General features: G+C 36.0%; 1 protein-coding gene across 8 annotated transcripts in view; it reads left to right on the top strand.

Annotated features, from left to right (window-relative positions):
- Positions 1–14,033, top strand: part of SESN3 (sestrin 3) — a 68,230-nt gene that overhangs the window by 31,703 nt on the left and 22,494 nt on the right. For all 8 annotated transcript variants that reach the window (XM_070272657.1, XM_070272652.1, XM_070272650.1 and 5 more), the window contains 3 exons: positions 8,834–8,899; positions 11,538–11,735; positions 13,395–13,577. In XM_070272657.1, the coding sequence (XP_070128758.1) occupies positions 11,628–11,735; positions 13,395–13,577 (291 nt within the window). In that variant the 5' untranslated portion in view covers positions 8,834–8,899; positions 11,538–11,627. The remainder of the gene's footprint in view (positions 1–8,833; positions 8,900–11,537; positions 11,736–13,394; positions 13,578–14,033) is intronic.

The following is a 14,033-nucleotide window of genomic DNA, read 5'->3' as shown; positions in this document are numbered from 1 at the left end:
TTAAATAAGAGCACGAGTTCTTGTTATTTTTGACTACTCAACCTGTAAAGAAGTATTGGTTTCAGATGGCTAAAATGCTTGTGTTTTGTACATCTCTAGAAATCAACTGTATTTAATGTTTTTTCCCTGATTCTTCTAATCTGAGCTAGTGACCTGTATTTTATTAATCGTTGTATTTTGAAAGACCTAGAAACTATCCTGTCATTCTGTGTTCCATTAGAATCACCTAAAGGCCTTTTGAGTTTGTTACAACGTGTGGTAGATGCTGAGTATAGAGATTTGATTTAAAACTACTTTTTTCTCATATACCAAGGTTTATGTTCACAGCATATTTTTTTGTTTCTCCAAAAGACTAGTAGCTATCAACCATATACTGAGAAATATTAGAATGTTATGAAACTGTAATTGTCTCTAGTGGGAGTCTTACTTTCTAAAACTCCCAATTTTACTTTCTTTTCATCTAACTGGGACAGAATTTTAACAGGCAAAGCTTTATAAAATTCAAAACGAATTTTTATTATTACACAATACAGAACTTTAAAAATTAAGTCCTTCCTAATACTTTTGTGGGACCTGGGGAGAGATCTTAAAATTAGTGGTTAGAAAAGTATATTGTCTATATGTTAACAAGGAAGCATTGAGTTAGGTAGTTGTAGTGGACTTGCGTTATCTCAGGTATGAAGACTTATAGTTCTTTCCTCGTTTTCTTGGGCTTTAGCCAAAATTTTAATAGCATATTCATCAAGTGTTTTTTGTAGTTCTGCATCTCTAAAGAAAGTGCTCAACACTTAAAAGCTTATATAGAAAGCCTTTGTTGCTCAAGAGTAGTGTCGCAGCATGCAATATTATTACTGATTTCCAAGAAAATAGTGCAAATTTTAGAAAATTGCAGATATTACTTGTTTTAACAGCATAAAGAAATAAACAAATGGGGAAAAGTGAATATTTGTCACATAGGGAACCCAGAGGGTATAAAGAAGCTGTGGATTGATGTCCAGGACTGTGTTTATTAGTTTAATTTATTGGTGTTGCTCAATAAGAATACAGAGAACTGCCTTAAGCCCACAGGATGCTCTTGCTCTGTTGAAGGAAAGAAGAGAAAAGGGATGGAAGGACCTGTAGCGGACTCCTGTCTCCATAATTCAATTCAACAAATACATGAGTATATGTTATTTTCATGTTGCTGTGCTATCATGCTACAGATATCATGTTAGAAATTAATCCTGCTCTTTAAGGAGCTTATTTATGGCCTGAAAGGAGTGATAAGATAATGATATATGTTAATGGCTGTAAGAGGGAGAAACAGAATATAATTGTGAGTCTTAAGAAGAGTAGGTTTAAATTCGTAGAAGGGCTTGTGAGTTGGTGGAAGTGGAGGGAGACCAAAGGAGTTGGCGTTTGAGCTGGGTCTTAAAGGAAGAATGGGCACAATTTCACTAGACATAAAAAGGGAAGGCAGAGCCTCGGGAAATGCTGGTTCAAATATGTCTACATTCCATAGAACAACGAAAAGACCTGCCATATTAGAACTGCAAGTTTTTAACTTAGAGGTGAATCTAACTTGATTGATTTATGCTACTTTGTTGCATTACACGGAAATTGGAAAAGGAGTTATATTCTTTGCTACATGCCTCTGGATGGCACTGGACATGAACATGATCTTAGATTTCCTTTCAGTTTAAGGGATTAGCTGTAGTATGATGCTAGTAGTGTAATTTAAAGACTATCCTAGTCCCTTATTTGTTCTTAATATTTCTACCTTTGTAGGTTTGCGTCACTTTGTGGTTGTACAGGGTACTAGTGGTCCTTTTGTTTTTAGAAGTTTGCTATTATGTAGTCAGTGTATAAATATAAAAACTTGCCAGCACTTTGAACAGATTCACCATGTGCTCTAATGAGTAAAATTTAAAGGATTTTGTTACTAGCCAAGGGAAAGCTCATTTTAGAAACTCAGTTATACTGCATTTCAAATTTAACTTGTTAGCTAGCCTTTGCTAGATGGATATACATTTTTGATTCTTCTAGTGCTGGATGAGGTCCATTCATCTTTGCAGACTTAACTGCACCTACTACAGCAACTACTACTACTGATTTCTGCTATTAATAGTGGTACTCATGGCTACCATTTCTAGAGTACCCAGTAGGCGAGTTTGTCTATCTTTAGGCCCGCATTGGTAGAACAAAATTTACCTAACGGTTCCTGCCAAATGGCAACCAAGGGTTTTTGTTTTTTTGAGTTACTTAATCATGATAACTCATTATTTCTTGGAACTCATTTTTTGAGAAGTGAAATAGAAAAAAAAAAAATGCTGTTATTCAAATGACCGTTACATAAAACTTTCAAAAATGGACCAGAAGTTTACCTCACATCATACATCATACTAAAGTTGGAATACTCGAAGATGCACGAGGCCCACCTGGAGGTGACAGTTTAGTATGGGAAAGAGGAAGTAAAGAAATTGCTAAAATACAGTTGATAAATGGAATGCTTTTAGTGGAAATGTGTTTGAGATTTCAAGTTAAAAATTTTAGTCACCATGTGTTGTTGAAGAAGGCTGGAATTCACACTGTTCATAACAAGATCTTTGCAATGTTCCTCAAGTGACTCTACCCAGAGCTGAAGCTGTTGCAGGAAGGCTGTGATAGCCTTGGTTTTAATAGCTCAGTTAAAAGGAGTCCATTCCTGAAGTCTCAGGCCCATAGCATGAGACAGGATTCCCCACTTATGGAGGGAAATTTTGAGTGCCCTTTGGAATATCGGTGAATTTATGCCACACCCTGTAATGCCTGGCTGGGCTCCTGATGCTCAGTGGTTCCTTGCACCACTCCAGTACCAAGTCATAGAGAGATGTTGGTGTGATCTGAAAGATTCTTATCCTTGGTGCTATTGCCATTTTCTGCTTCCACGTCTTTTCTCACTAAGTGACATTAGATCTCAGTTAGTTATATCATGAAGGTCAATACATAGTTTAGTGTAGGAGAAGTCACAATTTTGTTAGTCTTTGGGCTGTTTTGGGATGGGGGGACCATAATGTAAATTCCAAGTAATGACAGACATTTAAATTTGAGTTTACTGTAAAATTACCAATCTATTACAATTAATCTAATTTAAAATCCGTTCTTTACTCATTTAGGGCTAGAGGGTTTTTTTCTCTGTATTCCTTTCTATTTGTCCTTTCCCTCTGAAATATGTAATGCCATCAATTTCTGTAAACCCAGCTATTATTCCTGAAGTTGTCTGCCAAGGAATAAAAAGATGGCATCAGCATTATTTCATAGAATAGAGCCACCTGTCCATCTCTGCCCTTTTTGTGGTGGTTTCTGCCAAAATGGAACATCTATAAAGAACAGAAGGAGAGTCAACCACTGAAATTTACTATTTGTATTCATAATTGCAGTTGGCTTTCTCATAGTCATACTTAAAAATTTTGTTTGGGGCATGTCTTTCATATTTAAGGTATTTTTTCATTGTAGTGTGTTAAAAAAGAATGTTAAAGCTATTAAACTACTTTCTAAGGATATCTTTAAAAATTTGGGATTAGTATGCTCAGTGGAGTCAAATTTCTGCTTTGCCAGAATTTTTTATATGTTAAATAGATTTTTTTATATTTCTTTAAGTGTCTCTGTAAAATTAGTTATTCATATTACTCTCAATATTCTTCTCTCCTATAGAGAGAAACTCATAAGCAGCTTTTACACTTTAATGGATAGAATATGTATTTTTTTATTTTTCTACTTTTAATGAAATAAACTGAAGAGATAGGTAAAAATTAAATTTAATAATTGTTTTTAAAAGTGTTTAGTAGCTTAAAATGCAGCAATTAATTCTCTTTGGCAGTCAGTTTTTTAGGGCCAAGTAATTTGCTGATTACCTCTAAAGACTCATAATTTTAAGAGTTTCTAACATCCAAGTGTCTTAATTTTCTATTGGGATTAATTTCTATAAAGTGATCTAGTAAATTGCTTAACTGTTAAGAATCAAAATAAGCAGTTTTCTAAATGTAATTTGTCTTTATCCTTTCACTGTTTTGTTTTCCAGCAGATAATTACTTAATAGGCATAATCTCAACTGATGAATTTCAAGCATAACTTCATTCAGCTATAATAACATATCTGAGAAAAGAAACTTTCCATGTGGTAGTGTTCTTGAGATCACAACCCTTATAAAATAATCTCTTAGAACACATAGAACTGATATGTAGAAAGTATCAGTTCCTATTTTCTAACTAGTTTTTTTTAATTGAAATTATAGGATTTCATAGACAAAATTTAAGCAAATTCTGTGACTTGTCTAAGGTATTTGAAAACAAATCACAATTAAATTTACTATGGTTTACAATTTCTTAAACCCTTTTAAATTTTTTAACACTAAAGTCAACATTTCTAGAGAGTTTCTTCTTTTTAGTGATTTGAATATTGTCATGAAATTAAGAATCTGAAGAATGGTTTCTTCCAACTTTTCTGCCATTCTAGTTATTTTGTTGATTTTATTGGTTTTCCTGTTTTAACATCCAAGTCAATTTTTATTTCTATGAAGTTACCTTAATACATGTTTGTTATGTTTATGTTCATTCCTGAATTTTTAACCATTTTGTATCTTTGCATCATCCCAGTAGCTGAAATCAGGACTAATCAATGCTATGGAGCAAAGCCGTACCATAGAAACTTTGGCAATGATAGAAAAATCCTAGATTTGCATTGTCCGGCGTGTTACCCACTTGCCACATGTAGCTATTTTACACTTGAAATACAACTAGTGCAATTGGGGCACTACATTTTTAACTTTATTAAGGTTAATCCACTTAAATTTAAATAACCGCGTGTGACTATGGTTACCGTAATGGACAGTGCAGCTAAAAAACCTCAAGGGCTTGTTTTTTGGCTTTAGATTTTCATAGAAACAAAACAAGGCTTATGACTTAAAGGCCATTATACAAGATTCACTAGTATGACCAAAGTCATTTGTTCCCCGGAATAAGATATTAGCTTTATACTTAAAGAGAGGAAAATATGGCAATATTATGCTTCAAGATTAGTGCAGCTGCAGGTTATTTTCACTTAAAGACCAACCCTTGAATTCTTCTATAAGACTAGCATCTGTTGAGAAAATATAGCCATTCTAGTTGGGGTGTTTTGTTTTGTTTTACATTAGGGAAAATTGGCAGGAGAAGAATAAAAATAAGGCCTTATTTTGTATTATGCTTTGCAGTTTTTACATTTTTATGTGTCACCTTCTCAAAGCCTCCCAGTAAGAGGGAAAGCTAAGACCTAGAATTGCCCTTATTCTGAGTTGTTAGGGGAAAATATTTCTCAACTCTTCGGTTGAGAAGGGTCTGTGGAGAGGATGACTTAAAGGGTTAGTTGCCAAAAGGTAATTAGAGGATTGGGCAGCTGTTTGCCAACTTCTAGAATGAAGAGTCAAAGATAACTAAAATTGGCGCCAGGGTTACTGATGTGTGTGGTGATTTTATATCTCGCAAAGGAACGTGAGGAGCAACAGCTGGTTTGAGGTAGAAGCTTAGTTTTAAACATGTTGATTTTAAGGTGCTAATATTACAAACAGATGATGTCACAGGCAGGTCAAAATGCCACAAAGCCACACTGAAGGGCAGAGAAGAGCTAGCTCCTAGCTAGACATAAAAGATTCAGGAGTCAGTTGCATGGGTTGCTCATTTTCATATCAGATGCCGTTTTTTCCTCATTTACCTGCTCCACCCTCCTCCCCCAGTATAGTGACTGTCACACAATTCAGTAGAATTTTGTTTGCATAAAAAAGATGTAAGCCACAGATGAGAACACTCGAGAGAAGGAATATTGATGAAAGAAATGCAGGGAACATCTAGGAAAAGTGTAAAAGTGGTCAAAGAAGTAAATAGATTGGATGGTTGAGTGTTATGAAAGCTGAGCAAGGGGAGGGTTGCACAGAAAGAGGCAGATCTGAACTGTGCAACGAGGCGAGAAGGCTGATGATTGCATAGGGAGCGTCTCAGCTGGGATCTGAAGAGTGTGCTTACATACAAGGCAGAAAGTAGTGGTTGCCAAGGGCTGGGGAGTTGTTCAGTGGGTGTAAAGTTGTTCAGTGGGTGTAAAGTTTCAGTTATGCAAGATGAAAAAGTCCTAGACATCTGTTGTACAACATTGTGCTTACAGTTAACAATACTACCCTGTCCACTTAATTTGTTAAGAGCGTAGATCTCATGCTATGGGTTTTTTTTTCTCCCCATAATTTTAAAAATAGGGAGAAGAAGAAAAAAAAAGTCCTCGATATTTTTCCGAGACAGAAATTGAGACAAGGGTTCTTGAAGCTGGCTGATTGTTTTTTTTCTTTTCCTGAATTGCCACTCTCTGGGTTTACTCTTAATTTGATTGAAAGCATTTCTGCAATTACGTACATTAAAGTGTTGGTTAAGGGATTGAGCAGGTGTGACCATCCAACCAATAACTCTGCAGAGCAGTCATTTAGCATTTCAAAAAGGTATTAATATGCCTGAAGATGTGATGAAGAGTCTAGAGCAGCACTATCTGGTAGAACTTTCCATGACAGCCTGTGGAAACGTCTGCCCTGTCCAATAGCCAGTAGCAATAGCCACATGTGGCTGTTGAGCACTTGAAATGTGACTGGCGTGATTGAGGAACTATATTTTTAACTTGGTTTAATTTTAATTAATTTAAATTTAGTCACATGTGGCTAATGGCTACCATACAAGGCAACACAGGTGTAGCAACTTGAGAAAAGTTAATCAGGGTATGAGTGAAGTAGGAACTCGCTCCTGGGCATTTTGGATTTGAAATAAAAGCTGAGGAAAGATATTACAGGAGACCAGAACTCCACCTTATGTTTTAAAATGAATCTTGTGGATATGGTGCCGTCCTGTTTCTTTTGTATTTGATCTTACCAGCTTAAAAACATACAGAGATAGAAAATAGGTGAGGGAAAAAAAAACTTTGAGTAAATGAATTTACAGTAGAATTTATGAGCTGCCTTGATCATTCTTTAAATTTTGTTTTTCACCTTCATATAATACAAGGCAGCCAACTGAGACAATAGTAGAGTCCTCACGAGAAAAGATGCTTCTTATACAGAATTAGGAACGAGGCTGATCATTTTTCAGTAGCGATGCCGTTTTAAAAATACAACAAAGAAAGGCTATGTGATGCTAAACTGAAAAATCATGTTAGCTTTCCCTTCTCTTTCGTGTATAAACAGTTCTCTTAGGGGAGGCCCCCTTCTCTCTCCCCTGGGTTATTGCAGACACCTCTCAGCTGGCTTTTCTTTCTTTTTTTTTCTCTTTTTGTGTCTCAGGCCCAGGGCTGCATCACCCCCAGAATCGTATTATTAAAAGCACAGATTTGATCCACATCTCTGCTTAAGAAATTAAGGAAGAAGAGAGAGAAAGAGGGAGAAGAGAGCCCAAGATTAGGCTCTGCTTTCTCTGGTGAAGCCATAGAAACTCATGGCTTTCCCCTTGGAAGCAAGTATCTGTTGAGGCCTACTCTGGTGCCTCCTCATTGTTTTCTCTGCCTCTGCTTATGAGTGCTGTGTTGTTTCTCTTCTTTCTGTCAAAGTACATTACTTTCTTAGAACTCTAGTAGAACTCTGGAGTTACTTCTAGTACTCTACAATCTTACTGGTCCAGCTAATTACCCTCAACTCTGTTTGGGCGGAACTTTTTCATCAAGGCACCCATGGGCTGCAGATCAGCTTCTGTGTTGATTGGTCTAGTCAGCTGTGACCGGGAGACAAGGTCATGTGAAATAGATATTGCCATCTTCAGATAAGGAACCACCTAGAGTTACTTCCTCAGCTTAGAAGTTTCCTGAGGAGAGCTTGGTGGCACCTATTAATACACTCTTTTCCGGTAGACATCTGTTCCCATGTTCTTCAATTTCCCACTCAGTCTTTATAATCTTTATAAACCGTGGCATGTCTCTATTTATTAAGTTATGGTTTTACAGGGCTTCTTTTTCAGAACTTTAGAATATTACTTTTTTATAGAAAATTAAGTGGCCATTTCTCCTCTCTCTTCTCCTGGCTGAGAAGGACTTCAAAGCCTGGGTGCTCCCTCTGACTATTCCTGCTCCTCAACATACCTGCAGAGAAGGAAGTTATTCCCCAATTGGAATTTTCACAGCTTATAGATAATCACAGTTAAATGGGGACGCTAAAATATTTTTCACTTGAAAAAAATTTAACAGAAAGGTCAAATACTAAAATAATCTAGCACTGGGACATACCATCGGCAATTTGCTAGTTGTTAATACTAAATAGAATAGCAAGGAGAACAATAGCATTGTTGTATTATTCATTTCTTAGATTAAATTAACCTCTACTTCTCCAAGCTTTACATTTTTTTAAAGCTTCAAAACTTTATATTAGATATGCTCATTCCTATTTTATTCAGAAAAAAGGTCAGGTCATTGGTTTGGGGAGTTGCATAAAATCCTCTTTGAATTTAACCTTTCCTTTAGCTTTCAAATTGAGGTCTAACAGTATATACTAATATACCGTTCGATATGATTTTATTATGGAGGTTGATCGTTTTCAGTCATATCAAATATTGGCTAAAAACCTATCGTGGTGTAGAATATGACTAAGGGAAATGACATTTTGGGAGCCTGCGGTGCACCCAACACTGTGGTAGAAACTTGCCCCATTATCTTATTCACACAATGGCCCTTTGGATTTTCTTTGATCAGAGACCTAAGACTTACTCTGATTTTATGTAATTCTGTTTATCTCTGCTTATTTTAGTACCTCAGCAATAAATTTGCATCAATTTCATTTTTCTTAGAAAATCATCATTAATACACAAAACTTTTCTTTTAAAAACAGGATAAAAGAATCAGAGTGTCTCAACCCTTGACAAGAGGACCAAGTGCCTTTATTCCAGAGAAGGAAGTAAGTTTATCTGTCTTAAAATGCATAAAGTGGGATACAAAGTAACTTCTCCATTTTTAATATGGAAGTAAACGTGTGTTTTGCTCTTGTTTCTTATTTGTATGTTAGAAGAGCACAGAGATATTTTCTTTTCAACTTCAGTTAAAAGTTTGTGTGTATAATAATCTGCCTTCTTATTTCAGAGTTAGGTAGTAGTCAAAGGTTAGAAAAATATAAATTTTACTGTATTTGACTTTAAACATAACTTTTCTAAACAAAGCTAACAGTAATAAAATTTAATATTAACCTGAAGGTTTTAGGTTTTAAAATGGCCACTGTTTCATGGTGATTATAGGTTACATAAATGTTTAGAAAGAATATCTTCAAATGAAAAAAATGAGTTTCCCAACTAAACTTATTAAACAAAATATGATATCACCTCACTAGTAGTTACTCTTTTCCTTTCTGTCTCTGCTTGGACAGAATGTCACAGAATCTCCAGTATAACCTGCACCTTTGGTGAAGAGGGGAGTCAAGATGGTGAAGGCAAGAAAGAGAGGTTGTAAAATGACACAAAGGAGATTACAATCAATACAAGATTTGTGCCTGTTTTGTATATATCTCTGTGAAAGATCACAGCAATGTGTGGGACATTCTAGATTCCTAGATGCCTCTCAGATATACTTGGGCTAAGAAAAGTTTAAGAACCACTAATTGAGGAGTTTTTCTCTGCTTTGTGGAGTTATTAACTCACATTGAATACGGTTGTATATACTGATTCACTATTTACTGCAAAGATATCGTTTATCTTAGAGTATCAGCTTCATTCCTGTATTGTTCTGAAATTAGCCAGCAAATATTCGTGGAGCAGTTTTGTAAATTGTTTTGTGCTAGGCCTTGTCTTAAAGCAAGGGATAAGTAGAATTCAAATAGTACGTGCCAGGTGGTTGCTAGAGTCAGCAGTTCCTTCATCTTCATTTTGCTTTTTTGTGTGTGACCTTACCATTTAAAGGAAAATCTTAATGAAAGTTGAGAGTAATGTTTGGGGAAGTCAGTGCCTGCAGCTGGCCTAGGTGGTGACCGTGCATCAGAGAAACTGCTGAACTTGTGCCTGTTTCCCTCACACGGCGCAGGGGCTGCTCTTAGTAGAATGATTGACTCACAGATACAAAGACTTCCTAAACACAGTCATTTTCACAGTCTATGTTGGAAGATAATCTGGTTTGGGGAAGCCACCACTGTTTTCAGGATCTTTGCATCATAGGAATCTGTTAATGTGTCTTAGGCATCAGTTAAACACACAAACTTCTGCTGGGGAAATCAAAACAAGAACAGCAAATATTCTGTCCCTAATTGTATGTGATTTACCTGGATCCTGTTATGTTTTTAACTATCATCTTGGTCCCTGTAGTTGACAAAATGGAAGAAATGGGCAAATGAAAGTATATCTGGCTTTATAATTAGCTGAAGTGAAATTGCCTCTGTTTTACACCACTGTAATTAACATTTCCTCACAATTTACACTTCTCAAACATTGTATTTACTTCAGGATTAAATTTTCCTCAGTCAATAGTGCCTTTGTGTAATTTGTGCTTATTTTTCAGAAAAAGCTATGAAGCCAGCCCTGAAGGGTAAACAGAGTCTCTTAATAGCTCTGTGGATCTTTGCAAAGACCATTAGTCTGGACTTAAAAGGAGATCTGGATTCTTGACCAGGCTCTGCTATTCATTGGGTGCATGAGCTTGAATTTAATCTCGAATCTATTTCCTTATCTAAAATAAGGAATACATTCTTCTTAAGTCCAGAACGCTCATTCTAAAATATCAATAAATAACGAACCAATCCTAGAAATATGCCTTTCATGTCCATTAATTCCCACAGAGCTGAGTCCTTCTACAAGGTGCTAATAAGCTCTTAACACCTTCAGAGCCAGTTCTGTGTGTGATGCCTAAGCTGTCATGGTGCATAAAGCTATATATAAATAATCTATTTTTGAGAAAGCTCTTTTGATTCCCTAGGATGGAGGATGTCCATTTTAATAATTTACCTTGTTTTTAGTAATTAATACAATAGGCTCAAAATAGGAAGGACAGTATTCTAGTGTCCTTATTAATTTTTCAATTAACACTTTTCTACAAATTATGGTATTTTCCTTTGTCCCTAAAAATAATTCAGAAAGCTTATTTTTATGTTGAATGACAAAAACAAGCAAAAGATCAGACTGAAAATATTTGTCTTAAGATAACATGATTAAGTATCTTGATAGGCTGTCGAGATAAAATTATAAATATATGGAATCAAACACCACTGCCTTTGCCTTACCACAAATTGGTGTGACAATGGCCGGGCAAGTGGGCCCTGAAAAATTTGCCGTCTGTGCCTGGAAAAGCAGATGGAAGCTTCTTTTCTCCTGTTTCATAGCTGTGTGTACAATGTTTGATAATTTGACATTTGTTGTTTAATAAATTGTGGTCCCGGAGCCAAAAATAAATGTTGCTTTCTCTTTTATTTTTGTTTCTAGTATGAGCAACTGCATAATTTCAGTGTCTGTTAATATCAAAAGAACATTCATTTGCTTCAATAGTGGCATAATTTATGTAAGCCAAAGATGTGTTTACTTCTCAATAATTAATTTTGTTTTGTGTTTCTTGGTTGTAAGGTTGCCCAAGCAAACACAGTAGATGAACGTACTAACTTTCTTGTGGAAGAATACTCTACATCCGGTCGTCTGGACAACATCACTCAGGTCATGAGTCTGCACACTCAGTACCTGGAGTCCTTCCTGCGAAGCCAGTTCTACATGCTGCGCATGGACGGCCCCCTTCCTCTACCACACAGGCACTACATTGCAATAATGGTGCGCGTTTCCCTGTTTCCTGTGTTCATGTGACATTGTCCTCCCTTATTCCTTCTCCATCCTAATGTATGTATGTGTGTGCGTAGAGCTAAATATAATTTCATAGAAATAAGAATTGAAGAAGCCTGTGGCCTTTTGGATACCAAACCCCTTGGATACATTTTGCTTTGTGTTTTGTGAGGAAGATTGTCCCAGAGCTAACATCTGTGTCAGTCTTCCTCTATTTTGTATGGGGGATGCCACCACAGCATGGCTGGGTGAGTGGTGTGTAGCTCCATGCCCAGGATCCAAACCTGTGAACCCCAGGCCACCAAAGCAAAGTGCACGAACTTAATCACTACACCACTGGGCTGGCCCCCCTTAGATACATTTTGAATGCTTTAAACCACTTAATGTACTGAATGTTTCTCCTTTAATTATCATTGTAATCTCTTATGATTAAAGATGCTGGTAGGATTCAAAGTAATACCCCTGATATCCCACAAGTTTTGTTTTTGCTCTTGATAACCTTGTTTTTATTGTTAGTATAGAACAGATGCTTTGTGACATTTTATTTAGTCACTTTATACTTGAACAATATTACTAATTTGGCCAAGTAAGAGGAAAGTATAGCACTAATGGAGACTCTGGATAAGAGAATTCTTAAATGAGTTATGATACTTCTAAGTATAGTACTTGGTTCTAACTAGTTGTTTTGGGGGGCAAAGAGTTATAAGTTGGGATGATAGGGAGCAGGAATGAGAAGGATAGAAGGAAAACAGTGTTACAGTTGAACTATTACTGGAGAAAAAGAGGAAGGAGAACATGATGCATGTCCTGTAGGAGAACGGCTGGGCCAGCAGAGCTAGCCAGGAGTTAGCAGATTCGTTTTTACCGAGTTTAATTTGGTTATCTTGTTTGTACTCGCACTAAAGTTTTAACCAAAAAGGAAGCATTCTGTGTGTTCTTGAATCATAAACTTGACTTCATTTCAGCTTGAAGTTTTGATGACAGTAAGGCTGAAAGCAGACTTTGAATGGTCACAGACTAAGACATAAACAAGATATATAAAATAGAATAGAACAATGCTGTTTTACTGAGAAGCAGTCCTGAGGACAGGAGTGGTGGAAAGTCTGCTTTGTGTGGTTTACCAGATTGTCAGTATTGAGGCTGATTTTGACTACCTAGGAAGGAAAGTGTCTGTGAGCTTCCTTCCACCGGAGGGTGATATGCAGAGATAAGACTGAAATCGCAGTTGTCTTAAAGGGGATAAGAGAAGTATCCAAATTAACATGCATCTTGAATGGGTAGAATACAAGTTAATGAGATTTTATTATGTTTTAAACAGACTGCAGTTGATAACACTTACCGTAATGAAATGGACATATATTTTCTTTACTTAGCTAGAAAGTGGGTTCTAGGTTGACCTGTACCAAGTTCTGGATGAGGAAGAAATTGCCCTCATGTGACGATTATTTTCTTATACGTGTATCAGCTTCATGATTTGATTCAAGAATCTGTGGCAGCATTGTGATGAAAGTTTTAGAAGGAGGAGGAATCTGTAAGAAAAGAATTGTTGGCTTTAAAAATTATTAAACTCCATCTAAATTATTTGTTTAGAAATAGAATAAGACTCTACTATGATTGTTTTATCAACTAACTCTTTTCTTTGTGTTTTAGGCTGCAGCTAGACATCAGTGTTCTTACTTAATAAACATGCATGTGGATGAATTTTTAAAGACAGGAGGCATTGCTGAGTGGTTGAATGGTTTGGAATATGTACCACAAAGACTGAAAAATCTTAATGAAATAAATAAGCTGCTAGCACACCGACCCTGGCTGATCACGAAAGAGCACATTCAGGTACTGAGTGTTTCTTTGAAATAAAAAAGTTTACTAATGATTCTAACTGAGAGTTAATTTTTTTGCTTAAGACTTAATTTTAAATATTTGCATGTTAGGAACTTGAAAAATAAAAAAAAGTAGTGTATTAAAATGTGTAGAAGACATGAATTTAGAAAGTCAGTGGGTTTAATTTAGGTACAAATGAATACTTCTCTTTAAGGAATCAGTAATTAGCTGTACAAGTTTAGTGAGTGGCTGTGAGAAAAGTTGGTTTCTATTTTCAAGCAGTAGGTAGAACAAAGAAAATGCACTAGCACGATAGGATACCTGGATTCTGGTCTCTACCCAGTTACTCACAAGTTTGTGACCTTTAGTAAGTTAACTTCTATGGGTCCCAGTAGTTCCCCTTCTACAAAATGAGAGACCTAGATTAAAGGAGCTCTAAACTCTTTTCTAGTTCTAACATTTCATAAT

The sequence above is a fragment of the Equus caballus genome, chromosome 7 (assembly GCF_041296265.1).
Source record: "Equus caballus isolate H_3958 breed thoroughbred chromosome 7, TB-T2T, whole genome shotgun sequence".
NCBI lineage: Eukaryota > Metazoa > Chordata > Mammalia > Perissodactyla > Equidae > Equus > Equus caballus.
This window is presented reverse-complemented; position numbering and strand designations above follow the sequence as displayed.